The following is a 27,637-nucleotide window of genomic DNA, read 5'->3' as shown; positions in this document are numbered from 1 at the left end:
CTTGGGCAGGTGCCAGGACATGCTCTGATGCTGCGTTCATGTCACAATGGGTTCACCATAAATATGAGCTGCCAAATGTGGAAAAAAAAATGAATGTGGTAAGTGTTTAAATTCAGTATTTTTTCATTTAATTTGGATGTGGGCCTTCCAGTGATTTGATGCCCGCCTTGCCATGTTCAAATGTCACCCTGTTTTTCCACTTTGTAGTAAATGACATGAACCCAGCACGAGCCACTGATAGATGTATGGTGCATTTGAGGTAACTGGGAAGTTTCTGACATCTGAGCCAGTGGAATAAATGAGAAGACAGTGTTGGTATCAGAGCCTAGGCTTTAGAAAACTCTTTACACACACCAATAACCACATCAGGAACTATCATAAATGTAAGATTTAGTCAGATCAGAAGCCACGCCCAGGTGCTGCACCCTGGTCTCAGTCCTGCCCAAAGAGAAAGACACGCCCCCTTTATGGGCATGCAAGTGTGAAGGAGGTGGGGAGGAAAAGAGGAAGATAATGAGAGGGAGGAGCGAGGGGTGGAGAGGGAAAAGTGGAGGAAGACTGCGTCAGCCAATAAGGAGGGGGGGTCAAAGGTCGGGAATACTGTCTAATGCCGCATTCAGGTCATGGAGGAAAGATAGTGTGGAAATAATGTTCACTTTATGGTAACTGAAACAAGATCAGCAGCAGGAACTGACATCAAGGGAAAACATCAATTATGTCATCTTGGTGTCGTTAAAGGTGCTATTTGTTCATTTTCTCTGCCGGGATCGGGTGGTGGTGGTGATAATGGCTGCTTGCCAAGAGCTTCAGCCATCGTTGTGTTGACAACAGGTTAGAATACACCCTTGCAATCACAATTTCTTCATCCTCTCATGTTGGACTGAGAGCAGACTGGACGTTACAGTGGCTCACTATCGCCTCTTGTGGTGCAAGGTGGTATAACGAGATGGGACGGGCTGGGGCTAGCTGATCAGCACGCTAAATGCAGAAAAAACGTACATATAGCAGCTTTAAGTACCACTGAATACAAATAAGTGCCACAGCTCTGTACCAGTTGTATCCTATATGACCTAAATGCAGCATTAGACCTTTGACCCATGTGGGTTTGTGGGTTTTGGCACTGATCACACTGAGAGGAAGAGACAAAGGATCTGGAGGGGTTAAGGTGTGGTGCACTGGTGAATGCTTGGGACTCATAAACTGCGTATGATGCATTTGAATGGTCCTTGTTAATTAGTAAACAATTTAAGGTCAGAGTTTAATCAGCAGGATACTGCAGCCAACAGGTCTACTATTGAGTTAATACTAGGCGTAAACTAAGCTCTTGTAGTGGGCTAAATATCACACAAGGTTTTGAACATGTCTCAGTGTTGCTCAGACTACATACAGTACATTGAGAGAAAAGCAGTCAAATGATGTAGTTTGATTTACAGCCTTGAACTGTAATGACATTTTTGACTTGAACAAGCACCTCAACACTGTCATGGTAGAAATACACCAGTTGTATAGTTTATGAGCACCTGAATGCGACACCCTGCTTTCAAGTGATGTCAGGTCAGAGTTCCTCTGAGTTATAGGAATATAGTACGCCACAACTCATTCAGCTTCTTTCGTTCGTGTCAGTGTGGTTTATGGGTAAAAACTGGAAAAAGACAGAGGCTCCTGGAGCTAGCCTTTAAGACTAGCTGTCAACTAAGCATTGCAATCTTTGGGTACTGAAAAAATGATATTAACTATTTTCCTTAGTGTTACCAACTCTCATGAAAAGACCAAAACCACCAATGAATCCATCCTACTACAAAGTATTGTGTGAGTATCCAAAGCCTGACATATCTTATTCTTACATGCCAGAGAGCTCCATTATTGATCAAAATCTATTAAAACACATCAGTGGGTCACACTGCTGAACTGAGGGACATGTTTCTTTACTGCCATGGACACATACAGTAGCTTATTTGAACTCATTTCCACATTTATCGTCCTTCAGCCAGAAGTACTCAATAGAGAACTAAATAAATCTTCCACAATAAACGCACTATTTAACATTATGTTGGAGTAATGTTTGCTATAAAAACTACACTGTAGACTGTTTCAGTCTTTTTAAAAGTTGGAGCTTGATGTTTCTCACCTGTTTTAAGGAATAGGTGGTGGAGGTAGGTGGAATTTGTTACCTTTGGACAGAGCCTGCCTAGCTGCCCTGACCTGTCCCCCTCCTCCTCCTCCTCTACCCTTTAAAGAGTTTCATCTCCAGTAGGAGCCAGCTGGCTTGTGGCTGTGAGCCACAGAAAGGGTAAGGACGTCAGACAGTTCAGTAACAGTTTCACATTGTTGGTTTTAGTCTTTTCCTTTATGACCACATTAAAAATACAGAATAAACTCAGCCTTATATTTTTTAAAAGATTTCAAAATGCAAAAACCACATTTATCAAAGACTAAGTATTTCAATTTTGTAATGTAGTATCATGGTGTAAACCTTAAACTCGTGTAAATCAAACACCACTTGAATGCAGGGTTAGCGTAATACTAATACTGCCAGCGTGGCCCACCTCTGATATAACTCAAGATCATAAAGTCATTATGTATTATATTATAATGGTTTTGTTAATATTTGATGTCGGAGCAGAGAATTCCAGTGTGGTGAGGGAGCATTGAAGTCCTGCCTCACCCTGCCTTAAAGCTGAGCCAATGACCCACATACAAGAGTTTCATGGCTTTCACTGAGAGTCATGATGAGCTTTAGTGTCTCAGTATGGTTTGAGAGTGTTATATCTGGACAAAAATAACAATAAAAAAAAAAACAAATACAAAGGATCCTTGTTTTTTTTTTTTTCCTTTTTTTGGCAAAAAAAGTCATATTTTCTGTACTGGCACAAACTATATCAGCAGCTTCAATCGAAAGATGTCTTTATAAGCCTTTAGTTCATATATCTGTCAATATTAATGTGAGGGTCAGTGTGTTCCAGGAGGAGATGTAGTAATACTGCAGGGACGGGTTATCAGGGAGTTCCTATATCTGGATAGAGGACGCCAGAGCAGAGAAAGAAGTAGGAAAAGAAGAAGAAGAGAAAGGAGGGGGAGAGAAAAGGCAAAAGGGTCAGGAGAAACGGAGGAAGGAAGGGGAAGTCTCTACATCTCTATATCTACCAGGGAAACATGTTAAACGCACAAAGCAAATGAACAGGAGAGAAGAGGGCATGATTACTACTAAGATGATAATATTCAATCAATAATAATAAATAGAATATTAATTAAAATATTAATAATCATTATCATCAGGATAGTAATAATAATAATATTACAGAATAAATCTCATATTTTATATATTTGTTTTCACATTTTTTCTCCATTGAAATACAGTGATCTCCTCAGAGCAGACCAATGAGGATTCAGCCTGCGCTGGCTCCAATTGGCTGTTGCATATGACATCACAGCTAATGGCGACCAGGTAGACATGCATCACTTCCTGCCCCCGCCCATTTCCTGTCCAGACAGGAAGTCCTGGCACTGCCATGGTAATCGGTAGCAAGTGACATTGAAGTCTGGGGAGAAAAACAGTTTGGAGGACTGTAAGTGCTGGTGTGTTTTTTCCCGCCCATATGACAAAGTAAAACGTATGTACAGGTCTCCTGCTTGAGCACAGGTGAATGAAACAGAAGAAGAGCATGATGTACCTGCATCATAGCCGTCCGATTACCATAACATCCACAACCTCTCCCTTATGCAGCTCCACATACTGCTCTGTTTTAGGAGGTAACATCAGCAGGCCGTTGGCACTACGCATTGACATTAGCCTGCTGGATACCTGGTTGCCTGGAGAGAGAAGGACAGAGATCATGTATGTGTGAGTAGGTCATGTGTATGTATATGTATGTGTGTGTGTGTGTGTGTGTGTATGTGTATGTGTGCGTGCGCGTGTGTGTGCGGACCTGTGCTCTGTGCCCAGGGCAGTGGCTCCTGATGATGCCAGGTGAGAATACAGCGGTGGTACTCTGGTCTGGGATCCAGCTTAACATCACAAGAAAGCTGAAATATATACACACATGCAAAAAGGTTATCGAGTGACATGTTGAATACTTATACTGTAGTAAATCCCCCACCTCACAACTTTTTAAGTTAGTGAGCCAAGATACAGTATCTAAAAATGTGACATTCAAATAAATACATTTTTGGGTCAAAGGAGGCCCTCTAACAGCTTATCAAGTTAACCTTGTTGATTTGTGTGTGTGTGTGTGTGTGTGTGTGTGTGTGTGTGTGTGTGTGTGTGTGTGTGTGTGTCTTACCCTAGCTTTAATAATAGTAGGTCTAGGGTCCAGAATGCCTTGCATCTTCCTCAGAGCAGGAATCACAAACAGGTTACATGTGACCACTGCAGACACTGGGTTACCTTTACAACAACACAACACGGAATCACTGAGGAGGAAACTACTAACAACTGAGTTACATAATAAGTAGATAATTACTGATATTATAATTCAGTGCATATATACAGCACAGCGTACATGGTCTGCTGTATAAATGCACACTGGTTTCTAATCAGTTTCTGCACAGTCTCCATTTGCATTAAACATGTTGTTGTTGTGCTGTATGTGCCTGATACAACCCAGAGAGATCCCTGTGTATTTGCTGTCCTTGGTAAATAAGTGTCCCTTGATGTCACAGTCATTACCAGCTGGAGACCTTGCACTAAGACAAAAAAACTTGGTGTCAGCAAAACTGTTAGAACAAGGCTGACTGAGCTGCTATTTCCATGTAGGTTTTGACTGCAAATAAAATTGTTTTAACATTTGAAATCAGTTGTATTGGTCAAAAAAAAAAAAAAAACTGGGTACAAATGAGGGACAGTTTAAAGTTAGTATAGTCAAAGCAATGAGATATGTGTAATACACCTGAGGAAGGAGAGGAAATCCGGTTTCACTGTGCACACTGGATGTGCCTTTTAATTCCAAGTGTAAACCTACAATATAAGTTGTCTTGAAGCACATCCCAGATAATAAAGTCATGTCACAGCAAAACTATCGTCAACGTGGAGCTTTGGATTTCTCAAAATTCAAAGCTTTCAAATCTTCAGTTTATTCTTTTCTTACCACAAAATAAAAAACACTAATGAAGAAGAGGACGGAGAGGAACAAAGAACTGTCTGCAAACCTAATGTGTAACAAAAGGTGAATTTCCACAACTCGCAGAACCAAATATGTCTCTTTCCCCAGTAATGACTGAAGTAGTAACAAAGCAGTAAGATCAGGGAGTAGTTTTCTGTAGAAGAACTTTGGTTGTGCCTCAGACCAGTCTGAGTTCAAGAACACCAAAAAATTAGGAGACTGCAAGAAGCATAGAACGACAGTTCTCTGTCGCTTAACACCACAAATCCCAAATACGATCAAAAGCACGTTGTGTGGACCAGAATGACTGCCAAAATAATTTGTCATGGTGCCAATGATCTTACTCGTGACCACAATGTGAATGCAGCATGAAATGAGTTCTGGATGAGCAGGTAGTAACACAGGCAACTGAGCTAGCAACAGGTCATTATGCTAGCTGACAAACACATGGACAAGGACCAGGACAAGCAGCTAGGAAAGCAAGAATCTGCATGAATATCCAAGAATATTCCACAGTCAGTATGGGGATCAAGATATTTTCCTTTATCACATTTTCAATCGACTGAGGGTCACCTGAGGTCGAGGTTTTGGTGACATCCTAAAGGCCCTTTTACTGTTGAAGAATATTACCAATGGCCTACAGGCAGAGTGAGGAGGGATTTCTAGGGTAATAACTGTAACTGATGTGATTTGTTTTGCAGGGTATGAGTATATTTCAGTGACAACACAAGTCTCATCACAGAAATATCTGCTGTCACACACGTGTCAGACTAAAAAAAAAAAAAAAAAAAAAGAGTGAGTCAGCCCTAATATGTAGTAGTGCTTGGCATAAAGGTAATTTAGAAAGCCATCTGGGAGTCAAAGCAGGATGGGCTCGGCGCAGTCAGAGGGCGATTATGGGTCATTCTGGGTTCGGTTTCAGGACCTACTTCCTCTAGGTGCAGCAGTTAGTGGCTGTCTGGCCTCGGTCTCACTCAGGGCCACGACCTCCAGCAGGGAGGGCCCAGTCTCTCTGAAGCTGAAGTTTCCTTTAATAATAACAGCAATACATACACAAGGCTAGACTACAGCACAGACCAATGCACTCCAAATCACAAGGCCATGGGACACACTGTACGCTAGGATTCCTTTACACCATGACTAACATCTAGCACTGAAAACAACAGCACAGCAGAGAGACTGGGGATTCTAGAAGGGCTTTTCAAGCCACTATTTCTTGCTGATATTCAATAGATTTTGTCAAATTGTAAGACAGCACTGCAAACTAATCACTTGCTCATTAACAGCTCTTTAAAGGACACTTCTACCCATTTCTAACCCAAACCCTATGTTTCAACCATTTGTCATTTGCTTCACTACACAGTGGAGGATTTTAAACTAGGGGCAGGAGTGTTGCAAGGAGGGCAGAGAGGGAGGGGCATGGGGCAAATATATTGCATGAGGGGAAACAGGAAGTCACTGTGACGTACAGCTACTGGGGCTTATTAAGTCCGAAAATGAAGCCATTTTTTGAGCTCTGAAACATACACATGTGAAACGTTATGAACATTACCTCAAGCTCGGTTTTACTTGGGCTGGCTCAAGTGACTCACCACGGCCTCAGTGTGTGATTTCTAAAGAAGTGTGAGCTGACAAAAGCCACTTAGAGATTAAGCACCCTGATTAAGCATGTAAACCCGCAGATCTGTTTAAACGGAGACTGGATAACATTTCAAAGGGAGAGGAGAGCGGACGAGCATTACAAAGGCAGTTAGGCCCATACCACTGTGGCAACATTCATAAGGTAAGGTTAAAGATATAACAAAGTGTGAGTCTTGATACAGAACTTCACTTGAAGTCAGATTTACTTGAAACGTTGCATGTGTCTCCAGCTGAGAGTAAACAGCAAACGCACACGGGCAACGCACCTATATGACGCACATCAAAAAGCAGGTGCGCCTTTTGTTTTCTATGTAAGCCCACATACCGTTAGCATCCTGACACATCAGTTTATGTTGCTGTGATTTCCCAGTGTCGATGTGCGTCAACACTCCAAAAGTAGTGACATTAGATCCGTGGTTAGGCACATCCATGCTACTGTATGACTTCTTCTGTCTGTGAAGAGCTTTTAGTGTGTGCTAGGGATGAAAAATGTGACTACACAATGCAGGACTGCACTGATGCATGTTCCCTTTAGGTCAAAATGTTATTTAAAAAAACTAGACCTGAATTTATCTGGATGCTAGAAAATGATCAAAAGATTCAGGGTCTACAAAGAAAATGGGAAGAATTGTCTTTAAAGGCAAAAGCAGACTTCACACACAGGCCACGCCTGAGGCTGCTTTAATAAAATAAATTCTTCTTACTGAATGTGAAAACTACTGACTGACCTATACTTGACTTTAGTAACAATAAGCCCAACATGTCAGGAATATATCAATCTAACAGTACCATAAAGAAACCATACACACCAAGGACAAGGACAGCTAGAGTACAGACACACAACACAGGGGGCTGATGCTACATGTGTTACATGTGTGGTGTAGCATGTGTGGCTACACCACTGTGTTGGCTACAATAAGTCAGAGGTCTAGCTGCCACCGTGCAATGAGAAGGTTTATCCCGAGCGATAGGACCACGGCTCCATGGAGTCCCACCTCTGCCCATATTCGTAACTTGGCCTGACATCCCGTCACTCTGGCCAATGAAATTTAAGCTGCAGTATGTTCACATCTGCTCCTGAGTCGGAGCTGCTGTTAGCTTTAATTTCCTACATTACCCAAAAGACATAAAGTCTAAATAAAGGCAACAGTCTTCTGTTGGTTTAACTTCAACATTCACCCACTCTTTATTGTTCATCCTCTTCTCTTTGTTCTGGTTTTTAAAATAAAGTTTTCATCCCTCGGTTGAGTTATGTGTCACGTTAACAGCTGGTTTATATTAGGAAAGAGATTGTGTCTGAGACACACAAACTGCATCTCGTCATGTGCTGTCACTCCTCCTCTACAGTGCATCTACTCTCCTGGTGCCAAAGTGTAGGCTGCATTTAGCAAATGGGACATGACTTCATATGAATAATGTTAGTGGGTGCTGAGCCAGAGAAACACTGATCATAGAGGGTCCAGGTGATAGGACGACAAAGAGACACACATTTACTGACAACACCCAAACATCACACACAACCAGTTACTTCAAACACAGATACAGTACCTGGCAGAGCAAAGATGAGTTTCCGTGCTCCATCAATGTCGACTGTGGCAAAGGTAGTAGGAAGACTGAAGAACAGAAACACACAGGCCATTATTTTACCTGTAGTGGCTGTGGTAGCATCAATAGGACTACTATCATCAGTAATAGCAGCAGCACTATTAACTGTTGCAGTAGCAGCAACAGGTGAAGTATAAGAAATAGCAGTAGTAGTAGTACTATACATATGGAGTAGCAGTAGTAGAATGAGTAGAAGTATGAGCTGTATGAATAAGGTTAATCTTATTTCTCACTAGGGGTCAGTAAGAAGATGAGCCCCTCTTTTAAATACCCCCTCCCAGCCGGACTCTACCCCATCTTACCCTGGCTTCATGAAGACTCGTCCAAAGTGGATCTGAGCATGAAGGTCAATATCCAGCACCTGCTTTAGGTAGTCCTGACAGACACACACAGACAGACAGACACGTGGAGAACACAGATACTGTAAAACTGTTTTAACTTTAGACACAAAAAAACAGAAAAATCAAACCTAGGGCATAATCAGTAGGTAAACATAAATTCAGTGAAAGAGAAAAGTGAAAATCTGGCTGCTTCCTGATTAAATGCCAGGATATCTGCTCGACACGTGAGTGAAGTCTTTAGTTTGTTATAAGTCTGAGGTACCTTTTCTCCCATGGACACACCTCCTGAGGTGATGATGACATCGGCACGACTGATTCCCTCATGGAGAGCTGACAGCAGGTCATCAGGGCTGCACACACAAGCACCATACACCCAGTTCAGTTTACTAGCCATGAGGGCGTGCTGCTCAGCCTATGGACACAGCTGCATTATGTCTTGTGGTGGAGGAGCTTTGTCAAGCCTAAGACAATAACCCTGCTGATATCACAGTGATGTCATCAGGGTTTGAGAGTGTGTGTTACAAACTGGAGATATGGAATTTGAAAGATGTGGGTGTTTACTAACCTAAGATGTTATAAAAATATTTTCTCCTCTGACACATTATTGGCCAGAACTGTAAATAGTCAAATATTTTCATGAGCTCCATTTCCTGAATCTACAATCTGCTTCATAAAACAGAAAGCTCTGACAGCAACAGGGGCAGAGCACAGCTCCTACTTGTCTCCAACGATGCCCAGGTTGATGGTAGGGTATCCATGCTCCTGGATGGTGGCCAGGAGAGTGGAGCGGTTAGAGTCTCTGATCTTCCCTGGGTGGAGGTCATCCTCTGGATTCAACAGCTAACACACGTGGAGACACACAAACAAATGTATTCAACTGGCATCTTGATTGAGTAGCAAACCGAAAGCCGAAGTGCAGATATCAAAAGAAAAGTCTGCATCTGTTAACATACATGTACCTCATTTCCAGTGGACATGACAGCCACCACAGGAAACTTGTGCACGCTGACCTCAGTCACTCCCACTGTAGCCAGCAGGCCGATCTCTGACGGGCCCATGTGTGTTCCTTTAGCCAACACACACTCTCCTCGTCTGATGTCATGGCCTATTGGCCTGTGCACACACACACAAACATGTAAGATTCATAATTAATAAGCAGCTTCCACTTGGTACTTTTGGTTTATATTTATATTTTTTTTTTCTTACCTGATGTCCTGTCCCGGTCGGGCCTGGACCATAATCCTCACCTCCAACTCCTCTGTGCCCTGCAACAGACAAACAGTTAATATCCCACATACTGTCCATACACAGCGGCACAAACATTAAAAGTAGATAGTGTTCAAGACAATATCTAAGTGGTGTAATTACATCCTCAGACTCCCTCAGCAGCTCCGTGTCTTCGACTTGGACCACAGCATCGGCTCCACAAGGAATCGGAGCCCCGGTTGTCACCCTCATCACCTGACCTGGCATCACTGTGTGGGTGGGCTGCATACACACACAAGATTATTGAGTCTGATGGTGGTCAAGTAGCTCCAAGATAATGCATTTCAGTTATTGCACATTTACTTTAGAAGTATAGAGTAAAACACTGACACTAATGAAAAATGTGATAATAAGGAACAGTGGTCTCATTAGTACCTGTGATAGTCAAGTTATCATTGGTGCTGAAAGTAGCACTAGTGGTAGTAACAGTTGGTTTTAACAGTAGGAAGCAATAATTTTGCTGTTACGTCTGCAACATTACAAGCAGTGACTTTGTACTGTAAAAGGATCGAGCCCTGCCAAAGCCAAAGGAAATGAAGGACACAAAGACAAAGTCATCGCTTCCTGTCCAGATCTATGTGTCAAATCCTGCAAGAAGCACCAAAGCTACAATAAAGATTCATTTGAGGAAATGTGGGATCCCTCATATAGATGTAGGAGAAACAAAGGCAGAGATGGATAACTGTCATAGGGAAAAGATTTTCAGTAACACAGACTTCTCTGAATCTGTGCTGTCATTGCTTCAGTGTGATTGGCTGAGCTGATTCAGAGCAGTGATGTGACTGGTTTAAAGTGCATTCATCCATCACCACAACTACCTCAGCCAGCTCTCCTCCACTTTCTGCTGCTGCACATACATGAACCAAAATAGCCGGTGAGCTTGCCCACACCCCAACAGTCCCCACTTTGTGTCTGCACCATTAAAATAGGCTCCTTAGTATTTCTACCAGCAGCATTAGCATCATTAATATTAGTGATACTACTACTGAAAGCAGTCAGTTTATTCAGCAGTGTTACAGTAGTTGATATAGTGGTCGGACTAGAACAACTGGTAATAACAGGTTTGTATTAGTAGAGGTGCTAACAGTTGTGTTCACGCTGTGAGTAGCTGTATTGCTAAACTAATGGTACAGCGTATTCGATGCCATTCAGGATTTTATCTCTACACTAGTGTTAGCGTGTTAGAGCTGACCTGTTGTCCAGCCTGCGATTCCCCCATGATGAAACGATCTCCTGGGCCATCGGCAGCTACAGGTCAATGATAATGATGTTAATCAAGTTAATTATGGAAATTAGACCATGACTAGTGATTTTTTTTTTTTTCATCGTTGAGAGCCAAGATTGAGATGAGTTTACTCATGAAGGATTTGCTCTTTAATTCATTCAAAGCCAACAAGTAAAAACAACAAAAAAAAAAAAAAACAACAAACATTAATCAGTATTAGTGGTCTCACCTCGTACAGCGTAGCCATCTTTGACAGAGGCGGGGAACGGAGGAAGGTTGTCTTTGGCGTAGATGTCCTGAGCGAGCACTCGACCCAAACCGTCTGCAGAGAACAGCCCAAACCGGTTCAGTTTTGTACTGACCACATTTAACAATGAACATTTCATTAGATACACAATAATAACGCCACTGATAATGACTGTAATGTGTATGTAGTTGACCAAACTGCTGCAGACTGCTGATGTGTCTATATTCTCCTCTGTGTCCTTAAAATAGCACTAGACAACAAAGACAGACTGCAGACAGACGCACATATTGTCCATACACAGAGACACTTCTGTTAGAAGACCCACCTCTGTAGTTAATGACTTCAATTCCCAGAATAGGTGTCATCTCTAGAACAGTGATGAAGGCTTTGTCCATTGACGTCAGTGGGAACGGGGACATGCGGTGACGTCGCGCCACTTTGCTGATGTCCACCGCACTGTGGCCTACACACACAAAATTGAAGTAAAGGGGTGTGAGTAAATGGTGAGCATGGTACTACAAACAACACCATAAAGTCTCTGGGGGTGGTGTGTATTAACTGGTCAGGTGCTTGGGGTTCGTGGGTTCATTCATTTTTTGTTTTCACACACACTCATCATCATTACTGAAGACAAACAGGACAAATATATCATTCATTCTCCTGCACATGCAGTGTCAGTTCAGCTCTGCTGTAGAGCAGCAACGCCCCACTCCATGCTCCTGTACATGACTCTCAGGTTTCACCTCAAAACTCTCTCAAAACATCTTTGTTCATCACATGGGATATGAAAACATCTGATTTCCACATAGAGAGAGGACACTGAAGCAGCCAACAGAAAGGAGCTGCACCGTCCCTGTTAGTGATGTGGCCCTGTTGTTGTAAGACAAAACTTGGTTTGTAAAGTTTTAAAGTCTGCCACAAACAACTGCTCTTACAGTTCTCTGTGTACTGTGAAGCAGCTAAATAAAGTGCAGTCAGGGTCTTCCTGCATCGACTTTCAGGGCACAGCCCTACAAGACACCCACCACACACACACTCATCACACACACACACACTCTCTGAACTTACTGGCTCTCAGAATGTTCTCATTACTGCCACATCGTGACTGAACCTGCAGAGAGACAAACAGATATTCTATATTTGCTCATTGTTTGATGCAAATTTATGTAGGGAATCAGTTAAATAAATCTCCTTCATGACAGCACAGCCTGGCGAAGGCTTTCACAGTGATTAGTGTTTAAAACACAGGACATAGATACAGGGGAAAAACATGAATTCTAGCTGCAACATTTATAACCAGCATCACTTTGTCTAATTCCCTGATTGAACAGTCCAACACAGGATTATGAGAAGCAGGAGTGAGAGGAGGCTTTGACTGATATATCAGCCCAATTCTGTTCTTTAATCACATATTAACTATCAGCCGGTGTGTGCTGTCCATCTCTGCTATGATGGAAGTTCTCTCTCCTAACACAGCTTTATCAGAACAGTCTGTAAAGCCTGTGGTGACATTTTACTTTCTCTGTTTGTCACATTTGACTATAAAATAGTTTCTGAATTTTTAACACTGATCTGCCACATCTTATCTTATAAAAGCTGTCTCTTTAAATGCAAAAAAAAAAGAACAAAGAACAAAACAACAAACTGAAGGCAATTAAAAAACACTGAGGATAGTATAGTAATTTCAGCATTAAGTACATTTCCACAGCACAAATGTAAATAATGTAACATCATACTCAGTGATGGTGAGTATGACATGACTGTTACTCTGGAAATGTACTTTATCAAGACAGCAGTTAAACGTGGTTTTGTTTTCTCTGCACCTGAGGTACATACAAAAATACTATAAATCTAAACATGACCTTTAAGACAATTCCAGCATAATTTGAGTTTTTGCAGTAATTTCCTTGATATTTATTAATTGGGACAATTTTTATGTGAATGTACCACAACTGAAGATATTTATATTTCAGTTTTGCTAAACTTCACAGTCCCATTCACTCCCATTCAATTCCAAACACCACACAAGTCCCGAGACTTTTAATTTGTTAAGTAAAGGCAATCCATCACTGTGAGCAAGAGGACGGCAACCACAATTTGTGATTCAGGATTATAACATCCGACTATTAACTTGTGCATTCAGTGTTATATTGCTATATGCATGTGAGTGCCAGACTGAGATAGGTTTGGGAGTCACATTTAATAAATTCATCCATAACTCTTAACTTGTAGAAAGTGATCTCAGTTGTTAGACTGAGACCAAACAAATGTCCAAATAATTTGAAAGAATGCTTGCTTTTTAAGTTAGGAAATCAAATCAGTAACCTCTTCTTCGCTGGGAGTTTGTTATAATAAATGATAACAAGATCAGAAAACAACCTACAAACAGAAAAAGGTTGGAGAATCTAGGAAATAAGCAGAAACTCCAATCATGCAGGAACTGTCCTTTATTGTATTTTTGTTTTTATTTCTAACTGTCGAGACAGCTTTCCACTGTCAGCACTAACAGCACATTATATATAAGTACATACACATGCACACATGCGTATGCATGTATATATAAATATATATACACACACACACACACACACAAAACAAGAGGTGATCAAAAAATTAAGAGACTGCACCTATAAAAAGCAAAACGCGTCTGGATTCTTTGATCACCCCTTGTGTACGTATACACACATACATTCATTCATACATGTTCAGTTTTATTAATCAATTTTCATTGTTGAAAGTGATGTTAGATTTTCAGGACTTCTGGTTTCTTAGTGCTCATGACTGAGTGTGTGTGCACGTGCAGAGGTTAGTGTGTACCTTGGGTGTCGGGCATGAGGCGGTGGAAAGGCGGGAGGTTGCCTGTGTTGCCCGTGGTGACTCGGAAGGGGTGGAGCTTAAAGAGGCCGAATCTCGAGGAAGCACCTGAACGCCTCGAGAAATGATCGAGTCCGGGATCTACGCGCACGCACACACACATACGCGCGCACACACACACACACACACACACACACACACTTAATGCTGCTAAAAGAATTTTCTTCAGTTGTGTCTACATGACACTTGGATGTTTTGAATGCAAATTATGCAAATTGCACCTCTAATTTTGGGAAAAAACAAATTCTAGGTATTTACATATACAAAATACAATTTACATACACGAGAACACAGACACAAAAACCATCCAAGTTTCCCGACAAGATCACTGGTCCCGATGCTCCAGCTAACACTAGCATAGACACAACGCATTAAAAACTGGATCATCTGTGTAGAATTAGGAATAAACAGAACCTCTGAAGTTATTAAAATCACGAGGACTCCAGGTAATACTAGTTCCAAGTGAACAGGGCTTAAGTGTTCACTGTGATGGATTACCTATCTGCAGCAAGTTTCAAGTCTCTGCAAACAGTTTTCTCACTAACACACTGGAATGAAATGAAACCAGTGGACTGGAAAGTGGAAAAAATAACCTCCAAAAAGAAATAATCATTAAAAAAAAAACATGCAAGACCACCTTAGTGAAGGAAATATTTAAAAAAACTACAGCTGATTTATACAAGCTTATCGGAAGAGGAACTATATCAGTAGTTATCTTAAGGCTGAGGAACGTACTGTATCACTCCTTAAAAAAAAGTACATTTCATACATTTTGAGTGTTTAAGCTGCATCCTTTGATTTTTTTTTTGAGCCACTTGAGGGCAGTACGCGCTTATTCACACACCAAGCTGACACAGAGTATCAAACTACTAGCTGAACTGATTAGAGGGAATGAACAAATTGAGGGGATAGTAGATGTTTGCATATGAAATTCTTTTGTTTCTGAGAAACCTGCTTTGGAAAGGATATAGAAAGATAGGAGAGACTTCCCTTGTCTTCAGTAGGTAGGGTTGAAACAACCAGGATAAATATACTACCACGGCTGCTTTTTCTCTTTCACTGCCTTCCTATATCTGTCCCAGCCTCTACATTCAAATTACTAAATTTGAAACTACTTTCCCTACATAAATTACAAATTTAGGTGGAGGTAAATAAGAAAAAAGGAGAAATTCTGAACTTAAGCCATTTGAACAACTTCATACCAACATTACTGGTGTATAAAAAGTTGTACAGGACTTATTGTCGAGGCACTAGTTCTAATAAATGTTCAGAAAAACACTGACAAAGAGAAATATCAGCATCTATTAGTAGTCTTGTTTCTGGTGACCTAAAGAATTTCAGACCAACATTCACTCATCTCATAGCTCTGGTCCTGAGAAAAACAACTTGATGCTCTCATCAACATCCATGCAGTGGTAGCCTATGAGTAAAGAAGAGGAAGCCTCATTTCTAAAAAATATCTTCATGTATGTGGTTCATCTTGAGAAGGCTTTGTGGGCCCGACAGTGTGTTACTGACAGACACAATCAGCTGACCAATGGCAGGAGGAGGATGGGTTTGTGCGAGAGTTTCTCACCTGATGGTCATGAGTACAGGAGCAGGTATAATGGGTGGGTGGGGCGGGTGTGTTGCCAGGCAGATAGGGAGCCCCCTTAGCCATGACCACAGCATGGCTTGTCTGATGGACACACACATGCATGCGGGCACACACACACACACACACGCACAGACAGACAGGTGCATGTGGGCATAGACAGGTGAATGAGATGAAATGGTATGTAGTAACAAAAAGTTTACATTGTAATGAAATACCAGCTGCTCTTTAAGATGCATGTAACTATTATCTAAACTGTGGATACTCATGACTCAAACAAGTAATGATCAACATGCTCTGCATTATCTATATTTAAACAAGTCTTTTAAATTGCCTTGTGAGAGCAAGACCCCAATTACACCAGGTGCTAACGTGTGATCTGTATCTCAATATGTTACCTTGATTATGGCACTTTATCACAGGTCTTTGCATTTATACATGGTATTAATTAGCGTTCTCATAATCTAAACTCTGCCTGCATTTTATTGGAGCTCAGTATGCAGATTAGGTAAGCAGAGCTGGCAGATTTGTCACCAAACGAGGTGAATGGCAGGTCACAAGGGGGAAATGAGCGATACTGTGGGGATTCCCACAACATGTAGGACAAGGGTCACATGACAGATGACGGCATCTGAAGGCTACTTTTTCTAAAGCCTTGCTAACTAGGTTAACACACTGACAGCAGTGTGTTAAAATTAATTGCGTGAAATCATCACTTGAAAAATACAAATTGGGTGTACCACAAGGTTTAATACTGAGCCCTTTGCTCTTGTGCTTATAAACAAATGATTGACCTGGAAGCTGTGCAGAGAGCGGGTGCCAGTGTGTGCTGATGACACAGTCATTTATGTAACAGCAGAAACTCCACATTAGGCTACAGGACTGTAGATCAGGGAGCTGCTCAGGGTCTCCCAGTGGCTGCAGGGTAACTGAATCACACCAGTGAATAGTTTCAATGTGTGAACAGTTTTCAAAATCGAGGCAACTTCAGTTAGCAGTAAACGCTGAGTAAGGTGACCAATTCAGGTTGTTCTTAAGAATGTGATCACAGTGACTGGGCCTGCATTCACACATCATGGTGTTCAGCATACATTTACATATCACCAGGTGTAAATGAGGTCTAAATGTCATGTGATTTAGCTCAGATCACTTCTGCTCCCAACACCTTTGGAAGTGTTTCCAAGAAACGCTTTATAAGATTTCATATTGTGTTTGGAGTACATACATCAGCCTATAGCATTTTGAGCAGTATCTATAGTGGGGTAGCCTGCTGCTGCAATGACCCAATTTTCCCACAGGGATCATTAAAGTTTCATCTCTCAGTTTTTCAGCAGAAGCACTGGTCTTCCTGTGTCCTGTCGACTGGTTACCTTGGCAGCGATAGCGGCTGCGGTGATATGGGAGGAGCCATGCTGGGGATGGTGGTGGTTATGCGCATGTTGACCTCTCCTCCGGTCCTCCTCCTCATCTTCCTCTTCCTCACACTGGGTGCCACGCTCCATGGTGTGAGTGTTGGCGTGAGTGTTGGTGTGCGTGTTGGCCAGCAGAGGGGAAGGGGAGGGCAGCTGCTCCAGGGCGGCGTGCGTGGATTTAACCCTGACCGTGGCCTCTCGCAGTAGATCGATGGCATGGGGCAGAGCGGGCAAGATGAACTGAAAACACTCCTGGAGAAAACATTAGAATTTAATTTAAGTAATGAATATTTTCCCTGTTTAACCCGCATTGACCATTGCAGCTAGTCAGTATTTAACAAGTGTAACTTGGGTGTGATGAATTCTGTGCTTCTTACACAGACATAGAAACTAATATTTTCACTTTGATGATGCCAAGATCTGTGGTAGTAACTGGACTGTAACACCTCCATACTTTATTTATTATATAGGTATGTTTATCAATATTTACAGGAGATTCTTAAAATTGCATTAATTGTTTGCAGAACAAGATGAAATCACAATCCTGACATATTAGTCCCTTTAAAAGACCAGCTGAAACAGAGAAACATTGATGAAATCAAAGTCACATTTCGTGAATCACCTGTTCTCTTTAACATTCACTCTTCCTTTAGCCCCTGTTTTGGTCTCAACCAACTCCAGCAAAAAATATCTGTCTCTTTAGCAGCTAAATGTTCGACTTTGTTCACCAAGTGGAGCACAGATGATTTTCAGAGCAATGATCAGAGAGATGGTTTCAGAGGTTGGTTGAAAACTCTCTGTTTTGCAAGTCCCAACTAAGCCGTCAGTAATAGGAACTGAGCACAAGATCAAGTGCCCCTAAACTTTTAACTTTAAATCCTTAACAAGTTAGTGTGTGCTTGTCAAGCTAAGTGAAATATTATTAGACTTTTTAAAGAGTTACAGATTCTCATAATAACTCCTGGGTACACATATTATATGAGAGAGGATCTATGACAGTCCAACAAGGTACAGAGTAAGCATAACTGAGTAAAGTCAAAGAATCGTACCTGAGAGCCCTTCTTGCTCCCTGGCAGGTTGATGATCAAAGTTTTACCACGAATACCACACACTGGCCTGGAGACAATGCAGTAGAATGCAGATTAGAGCAGGAGAGGACACTGCACACATTAATGTAGTAAGAATAAAACAGATTCATGATATGGACAGTGTGTCTAACTGAGTAGTGAAAATATCAGGTCTTCACCTGGACAGCATGCCTAGCGGTGTAACGTTGAGCGATCCCATCAGCATGGCCAGAGCCATACCTGGGGCCTCTCGCTCTATCACCTCTCTGGTGGCCTACAACACAAACACAAGGACTCAGTCAGTTTAGTCCTTTCAGGGACTCATTTGTTCCCAGTTCAGCCTCTAAATTCATTGTTTTTAAATCAGTTACAACCTTATTTATTCTTTTTTTTTTTTTTTTTTTTTAATGAGCATTTGCAGTCAGTGTCCGTGTGTGTGCGTACCTCAGGTGTAACATCTCGTGGTGCAAAGCCAGTTCCTCCAGTAGTAAGAATGAGATTCAGCTCATGTTCATCGCACCAGTCCAAAAGAGTTTCCTGTACACATGTTAACAAAGACACTAAGTTAACATGAATCCCCTTCACATGGAATGCTATGGACCCAATAGATAGAAACACCTGGGTTTAAATTCCAGTGATGACAAACATCTGTCCTACTCAAGTATCCTTAAGCAAGACAACCCCCTACCTGCTCTAAGGTGAGAGAATTTAACCACTGGGATCATCACAGGATCATATTCTCACTGTGTTTATTGGCTAGAAGAGCACTGAATTAAGGAATCATGACTGGCTAAGTGTTGGATGTTGGACACATCATCCCTGCCAACTGCTAATAAAACATATGAGCTAGACAAGCAAAGACTCAGGAAGTGTGCAAGGAGGAATTTGCCACTGTTTTCATTCAGTGTTGTGGCACCAGAGCTTGTGTTTGTGTTTTCTGCCAGTAGGAAAGTGTGTAAAGTCCAGGCTGGTTTCACAGCATATTGTTTTGTGTCTCATAGACTGTGACTGATGTGACTGACAGTCGGCTCAAAGCAAGGGCACCTACCTTGATTTCATCGATCTCATCTGGAACGATCTTGTAGGCTGCTATGACTCCTCCTAGCCTGCAAGAGGCGACAGAGACAGTAAGTGTAGTGTGTGTATGTGTGTGTTTGTGTGTGTGTGTGTGTGTGTGTGTGTGTGGGGGGGGGGGGGGGGGGTGTATGGGGGGGTCAGCATTAGGGCTGAACGATTTTAGGAAAAGATCTAATTCGAGTTTGTTAATTCGATTTCGAGTTGATTGACGGTTTTCTTCAAATCAAGCTTCAGTGCAATATTCACAATGTACAGTAACAATTACAGACATGACAGCAAATTACATCATGCCATTAAAAGATTAAATGCCATTACTCTGATGCAAGAATGAAAACTAAAGTTAAGAATTGATTTCAAATGTTTTTAAAAAACATGCATGTACATTCTATGAATTCTTTGACCAACGGCAGTTGTTTTTCTATTGCAGCTTTAGCGCGACAGGTTTTGCACAGTACCTGTTTCTGGTGCACGTCTGCAGCCTCAAACCCGAAATACTCCCAAATGACCGACGGGCTGTTTTTTATTATTGGGGATTAAATCCCGTAACTCCGCTTCTGCTCCAGCTGAAGCCATTTCACTAATGAAGCAGCAGGTGGAGCAGGTTATACTGATTGCGTTAGCGTCACCTGTGCACGAGCAGCAATGCCGCTTATGATTGGTGAGCTCGGCAGGTAGGGAGCAGATCCTGGGTCAGTTAGGATCACTGCAAAAAAAAAAAACTGCAGCTTTGGCGATCACATGATCGCGTTGTCTGAAATCACAATTTCGATCAGGAAAAGATAAATCGTTCAGCCCTAGTCAGCATGCACATGCAGACAATAGATTTTTAAGTATAGTCTCACAGTGAGGGATCATGGACCAGGTCCTTCAGGTTGACTCCACTCCTGTCCTCGGCCAAGTTCTTGAAGCAGCTGTCACTCACTGAGGAGGAGAGAGGTTCAGGTTACACAACTGAAGACGTCTGACGGCACGAGTGTAACACACTTTTACTGATAACACATTAAAAATAAAACTGATCCATGATGCACTGACGGTCTATAAAAATATAATTTCACACATGTACACCTTCCAGTGTTTTTGTGTCTCAGTGCCCAATTAAATTTTCACACAGAAAAGAAAGCTAATTTGTCCATTTTTAAAGGAAAACTGGAAGATACAATGTTCAAAAAGGCTGTGGCAGTTGACAGTATTATATAAGACATTATTATATGGAGTTGTGGTAGTATTCATTTACAGCCTACAAACAGCACATCTCTTTTCATTCATGATTTATATATTAAAAAAAACCCCATGATGAACAGCTGAAGTAAAAACTAGAGCTTACAAACAGTGAGGTTAAAGCTATCCTGGCTCTGTCTGAAGGTATGGAGGGTACAGCTTTAACACAGAAGCTACAACATGGTGATTAGTGAAGTTTAAAGACAGCCCAAGGTTAACTATTACTCCATGTTTCCAGTCTTTGTGATAAGCTAAATCTAAGTCCATGTGACCTATGTTCAGATGATTTTTAAACGGAAATCCCAGGACTTCTGAAGCAACTGTCATCACATAAAAACAAACATATTTCAGTACCTTGGTAGACTGGGTTCAGGGGCACAAATATTTACACATCATCCAGATGATCAACTTTGGAATCTGGGTAAAAGTTGATGGAGGCTTTTCTACATTTTCCTCTATTACCATTAGTGATTGTTTTATCTACTAATCTCGTCCGCTCGTACTCTTGGGGGGGGGGGGGGGGGGGGGGAGCTAACTTCCAACTCTGGGCCAATAGCAGAAACACAGGAGTGAATACAACAGTCACAGACACACAAACATGCATCAGAAACCTGTCCTGACATAATGTTAAGAAAAGCTGATCACTGTGCAGTGAGGGTAAACAGAGGAATACACCTAAGTGAGATTTGTGCTTTATTGCATTTTAATGATTGATAAGCTTATTGAAACATGAACATTTGGCAGAGTGTGCTGCTTTAATACAGTAAAATCAGCCAGTGCTGCTTTAATACAGTAAATACAGTAAAACCAGCCAGGCAAGATTACATATGTCACCATCTGATATATAATATTTGTTAGCTTCCAGTTTATTTCACAGCACAACCAATACTGGATTTTTGAGGCCAATACCAGTATTGATATTTGAAATTACAAAAAAAAAAAAAAACGGAGGATACGAGCCAGCACTGTGAAACTATGGAGTTTCTTGTTAATTATTGGCCAACATACACGTCAATACTGTTATAGCTGTGTCAAGCTAATATCAGCTGATGTATCATCAACAATTTCCATGTAATGAGCAAAACTAACTGTTAGTGCACTAAAGTAAGTCTGAAAAATAAATATCTCTCAACCTCTGAAATACCCAGAGGATCTAAACCTGCTGCTGCTCTGAAGGTATTTCCACAATCCTCAAAGACTTTTCTAAGCATCAGGATTAAAAACTATTCATTCGGCTACACAATAAAAAATTTAAAAAATCCTAAACCAAACACAGATGGTAGCTGCAAGTGACATATGTCTTTGCTCAGTTTGAACAACATTAACCAAATCAAAACATATGTTTTCAAACAGAATAATTAGTTTAGATTTTTATTGTGTCTTACAAAACAAGCAACGGACAATTTGGGAGACAAGATCTTTTTTTTTTTGTCATGCAGCAGATATTATAGTTTTTCAAACTTGTAGGTCTTTCAGATATTGGCAGGTGCTTATTTTCCAGAAAAAAACAGCTGCCTCACTGTGACTCAAATATCACTGTAATACATGAAAAGCACAAACTGGAGCTAACCATAGCTCATCTGATCCTACTGAAGATTTAAACTTTAAAAACAAGCAAGTCATTTTCCTGAAACAGCTGCACATATGTTACACAGGAGAAACCGTGCACTTTTTGGGGACTACTTTTAACTGTGGATTAATATACATTCGGTACACTAGAACTAAATGCACATGACAGCAAGAGGGTGATGTATGCCATCACAGTCTTGGAGGATTCAGATATATCAGGCTTTGAATACATAGACAGTTGATCAGTTGATTGTTGGGTTGGGTGTGGAATTTCTTGTTAATATTAATAGCTTCCTTTTCTTTTTTTTCTGAATAATATATTTATTGAATTTTAAACAAATGAGCACACAGAAGATTTTTTTTCTATTATATAATTTACACAGATTGGGTAGGGTGCAAAAACAGATGTCAGTTTCCATAATAAGGGAGTACAACATGCAATCTTGTGTCCATCATCCCTCACTCCCACTAATCTATGAGACAGAATCCCATATCCAATTTTCATTTTTACACTCTCAAAAACGCCTTATCTAGGAAGCCATGTTTGGGCACTGACATCTGGAAAAGTATAATTCCTTCCCTTGCTAAACTGTGTAGGAAGGAAGACAAACATGAGAATCTAAAATGTATGTATGAACATGTTTGTGGAAATCGCTTGTGCAAATGTTCTTCCATGTTCCCTTCATAAATAAATACACATAGTTAAAAAAAAGAGTAAAGAAATATGGAGTAAAGAAATATGTTTTCAGTGGGTTCATTTTACTATAGGTCATCAATGCAAACTATACTCTTTACTATCAGGGCCTCATTACAGAAAAAAGCATTAATAGATGCTATATTCAGTGGAGTGGTTAAATTTTATTTTCCATATTTTAAAAGATTAAGAGAAGTTTAAGATACAAAATTCAAATAACATTATTGAAAATGATGTGCAATGTAGTAAATTATGTACAGGAAATTACATGTAATGATGAGTTATTCTGTGACCATATAACTTGACCAACATGACTGAGATGTGTACATGCTTGATGTTTTCTTAATAACATGTAAGGGCACATACTGATGACTCAACATGCATGTCAGTGCAATCTCCATTTATAGCTTTCTAACATGCAGACTATAAAATTACATATAGAAACACATCCAGCCTTTTATGTGGAAACACATCTAGATACTCCCACTGGAGCTTGAGAGGGCCAGTTAGGACACCACTTACTCCTCTTTAAACCAGAGGTTTTTAGCAAAACATTTCACTTATTTTAAATATCCAGGGCCTTACAGAGAGACACAACTCCCATCTCAAATGTCCTCTATTCCAATGAACATAGTGAAAACATATTTATCCTTTATTTCTTTCCTATGACACAGGAATTCAATAATCGTGGAGATGCTGAGGCAAAAAAAAAAACAACAACATATAATCCTGAATTGGACATTTATCTGCCATAGGTCAAATATCTCTCAAATCTGTGTCTATTTTTGTATGAAGGGAAAACAGAAGGACAACGGCACTGTTCGTCAAGCAATGTCCAGGTCCATTTTTATGTTCCTACTACCTACTCCACATACCATTTTGGTCCTATAAAAATGGCCAAAGTATGTAACCACACCTTGTTTTATTCATATTATCTTCATATCCACTGGTGGTTCAGATCTCAAATACTGGCAGAAAATTAATAAAAGATTGTTCTTGCAGGAAAAAAAATGGGTTGTGTGGGTTTGTAGTACCCTCACTATCACTCTCATTTTGCACTTTTTTTTATCCAAATTTGGGGCTGTATAGCAGTAAAATGGCATGGTACAGCTGGTTTAATGGTATAGGCACACAGAAAACACATTTATCTTCTATTCCTTTCAAAGTTTGGTGAGTCTAGGAACAATACTTGCCGAGATATGAATCTTCAAACATGGCTTCCCAGATAAGGCGTTTTGAGGCTCTGTGTATATATCAAGGGCTGATAAAAATATCAAAACATGGGAGTTGAACAGAAATACACTACAGGCCAAGGTTTTGGGGCCTGATCACCATATAGACAAGGTTTGAACAAAGTCTGAGATAACTTTATCTGATTTGACACGGAATTACCCTTTAAGCAAGCTCCTTCATCCCCTTCTCTCTCCTGCAGTTGGTTTCCCAATGCTGATTTAACAATTAGCCTACACGGCTTTGCAAGTGGAACCACCAGCTCTAATGTGATCGTTGTCAATATTATTTCACCTTTTCTAAACCTTTTGCTCCTGAACATCCTAAAGCTTACGTCAAATCTGCTAAACCCCAATTTGCCCCTAAACCTGACATAAAACACTCCAGTTAAAAATGTTTTCTCACACATCGCATGAACTGTATGCGTACCGTGTGTAAACATGTGACAGGTGATTGTGGTCGTCAGGTGGATGGAGAGCAGGGTTAGCTGCTGTTAGCCGAAATGCTAGCTCATGAAACCAGGGCAGACTAGCCAGCCAGCTACTGTTGGCTCGCATCCTCTTAGCATTATCCTCACGTCTCCTCCTGCCTAGGCAAGGAGGCAGCGGGACTACTGGTGACTGTCACACGACTGTATACTGGTCCCAGTCCTCCTCTGCACGACTCAGGGGCGAACATCCACTGAGCAAAATTAGAGAAGCGGCTCAACCTGCACAGCGGAATTCATTTCGCCTTGCCCCTTGCTTTCTTACTTGCTTTTAATAGGTAACCAAAAGCACGATTTATGATCCATCAATGTACTTTTCTGCGTTAGATAAAAACCACAGACATCGAGCCCAAATGAGATGGCTGTCAGACGAACCACAAACCAGATGTTAATTAAAAGCACCCTCAGTAGCGGCCAACACATCGGATCTGCAAAGGAACATGAATAATGCAGCTGATATAGGCTCTGTAACGCTACATTGCTAGAAAATATAACGTTCTCTTGCGTCAAGCTTGCAATATTCAACACAACAAGATCGGAAGGATGCCTGGTTCGCTTTCAAAATAAAAGCGCAGTTTTAGTTAAAAACTCATTGCAGCACACGCTCGCCTGGGAATAGCCCCCTAATTTTGAAAGTCTTTGGCAGTGGTTCTTTTTCCTTCTTGACGCTCCATAAAATATCTCACTGGGCTGTCGTGCAGCTTATCTAGTACACACACTGAATATGACAGCCAGTGTCATCGTGTAAATGTATATGTTTGAAACTCGAACACAGAATTGCAAATAACGTCGATTCAAAGCAAATTCGGCATCTGTCCGACCTGTCAAGAGGCAGGCAGCAAACGTTAGTGCAATGACAGTCAACGGAACCGGTTAGCATACAGGCTAACGTTAGCTAGCTCTGCAGAGAAGACAGCTCGTATCGTGATACCGACGTGCCGAGGCAACCTACGGCAAAACGGCACAGAGGTGCACTGTTAAGAAGCATTTTATCGCATTTTATCAGACAGTCTCCTTACCCGTCAGAATCCCCACACGGGTCTGATGGTCGTGGTTGGTGAGCACCATCCCGTCCGCCGCCATGTTTACAACCTCTGTCTGCACTGTGACGGCACGTACATAGAAACAATGTGGTGTGCGGGCTGCTGCACCTCTGGAGGACGACTCTGCGTGTGTGTGCGTGCGTGCCTGTGTGTACTTGTGTCCTTTAGTGTAAACGTCCTCCAACTAATAAGTGAAAATCGGGGGCCACCCCAAAAAGCGTTGGTGGGCTGGAACCTCTGGACTGATATTTTGAGACAGCCCCAAATAAGAGTTAGGTGTAAATATCTTTGGCCAGTCATTCGGTCAGTGCTCCATTTTACCAAATTTAGTTTAAAAATAAATAGAAGACTTTGACAAGGCACAAACAGCACCAAAATGTCCGTGCCATAGAATATGCCTCCTTCTCTAATCATCCTTATGCAGAATTTTTGAGGATAGAATATCATTTTCATTCACACCAGGGCTGGATTACTAATTGTGCAATACAGGCAGCTGGGGTCTGTAACACAATATAGACTGAAATGAAAGGGGTGGAAAAGTGTCAAGTGGGTTATTGCCATGCCGCGAATGGATGGTTCTGTGTTGAAATGTAGTTTTAATACCTTTTTTAAGTGTCTATTATATTTACGCATGTTCTTGCATAAACTTGTAATATTTATCAAAGACTTAACTGTTAAACCATATTCCAGTAGTATTCCAGTTGACTCAACAGGATCTAAGCACAAGGTGAAATATTTAAGTGAAGCATCACAAACATGGGCCCTGGGGGGGGGTGGGGGGGGGGGGGGGGGGGGGGTCTTCTGACCTAATAAAACCCCAACCGTGATGGGGTTGGGAGACAATGTGGTAGTGTTATATGCCTTGGGATGAGGAAGGCATGTGATAGATGTGTGACAGAGCATGGTGCTGAGCTGTAAATCGGCCTGCTGAGTTGACAGGAAATTAGGAAACTATTGCTAAGGGACCATATGGTGTGGCTGCTGCGCATCTGGGACATCCTGCCCCACCTTTTAGCAGGGACACATGCCCTTTTGACCTATAAAAAGGCCAAGATGAATTTTTTCAACTTTGGTTGCTTCATTACTGTATGTAATTTCTCTTATGGGATGATATATTCCTACCGGCATATTGTTCTATATTCTTAAGGTTTTAGGTTTTCCCTATTTGTCTTTTCTGTGATCATGTGTGCACATGTACACATCTAGTATAGTTATAGTTGACTGCTTTTGATTGGACGATGCTATAGATGATAGCAGCTAGATAAATATTTACTAGCTGACAGATTTCTTAAGTTTTACTGGTGCAGCCCAATTTAGTAGATCACTAGTTTGAAACTAGCAGTTACTTCAATAACATTAGAACATGATGGATTCATTTGTGGTGTGACCCAATCCCAGACTGGAATTTCAGCTAAACTGACTTTTCCTGATGCCTGCAAATACGTGTTTTTTTGTATTATGAAATCATGTGAAGTCCCTTTTTATTTACTCTGCCCTTTGTCATGTCCATCCATACCTGCCGTGACTCAGGAAAAACATCTTTACTCTGACTGCTCAGTCCCACATTTGCTAAACCATCCACTGATCGCTGCATAACCCAGCTTGGAAGGATGATGTTTAGATAAGTTCATAACTTTCAAGAAGTCAGTCACACCCCCGGCAGGAGTTGCTTGTTGGCTGTCCATGAGGGGGCAGCAGTGTACAACAGTTCATTTAGTGAGTGACAGCCTTTCCTTCCACTGAGCCCTCCAGAGTTATGACAGGGCAGCAAACTCGAGACATGTACTGGCTGTAGTCTTCGTCTGGGTCCTTAGAAGGTCCCTGTGAGGGCTGGAAATGGCTTTGGTGTAACAGCTAACATATACACTGTCACAAATGTTTTTCCTAACCTTTCAAATCACATGAAACCAAATTATAAGTTGATTTAACATATTAATCTGTTTAACAC

The 27,637-nt window shown here is 41.2% G+C and overlaps 1 protein-coding gene across 2 annotated transcripts; it reads right to left on the bottom strand.

The window, feature by feature from the left end:
- Positions 1–312: 312 nt before the first annotated feature.
- gphna (gephyrin a) lies at positions 313–25,805 on the bottom strand. 2 transcript variants are annotated; one of them, XM_041060531.1, is made up of 24 exons: positions 25,666–25,805; positions 20,291–20,369; positions 19,420–19,477; positions 18,816–18,908; positions 18,551–18,645; positions 18,354–18,420; positions 17,263–17,556; positions 15,875–15,976; positions 14,242–14,379; positions 12,493–12,535; positions 11,750–11,887; positions 11,407–11,499; positions 11,145–11,200; positions 10,055–10,174; positions 9,893–9,951; positions 9,646–9,799; positions 9,405–9,526; positions 8,949–9,036; positions 8,648–8,721; positions 8,289–8,353; positions 4,281–4,384; positions 3,927–4,023; positions 3,672–3,810; positions 313–3,539 (listed from the first exon to the last, which is right to left on the bottom strand). In XM_041060531.1, the coding sequence occupies exons 1-23, from the start codon at positions 25,727–25,729 to the stop codon at positions 3,677–3,679; spliced, it is 2,337 nt and encodes a 778-aa protein (XP_040916465.1). In that variant the 5' UTR covers positions 25,730–25,805; the 3' UTR covers positions 313–3,539; positions 3,672–3,676. The 2 variants fall into 2 exon arrangements, with proteins under 2 accessions (XP_040916465.1, XP_040916466.1); XM_041060532.1 differs by lacking the exons at positions 20,291–20,369; positions 25,666–25,805 and adding an exon at positions 19,904–20,037.
- Positions 25,806–27,637: the final 1,832 nt, after the last annotated feature.

Source organism: Toxotes jaculatrix, chromosome 17 (genome assembly GCF_017976425.1).
Source record: "Toxotes jaculatrix isolate fToxJac2 chromosome 17, fToxJac2.pri, whole genome shotgun sequence".
Taxonomy (NCBI): Eukaryota; Metazoa; Chordata; class Actinopteri; family Toxotidae; genus Toxotes; species Toxotes jaculatrix.
Note: the sequence above shows the minus strand (reverse complement) of the source record. Positions and strands in the feature narration are given on the sequence as shown.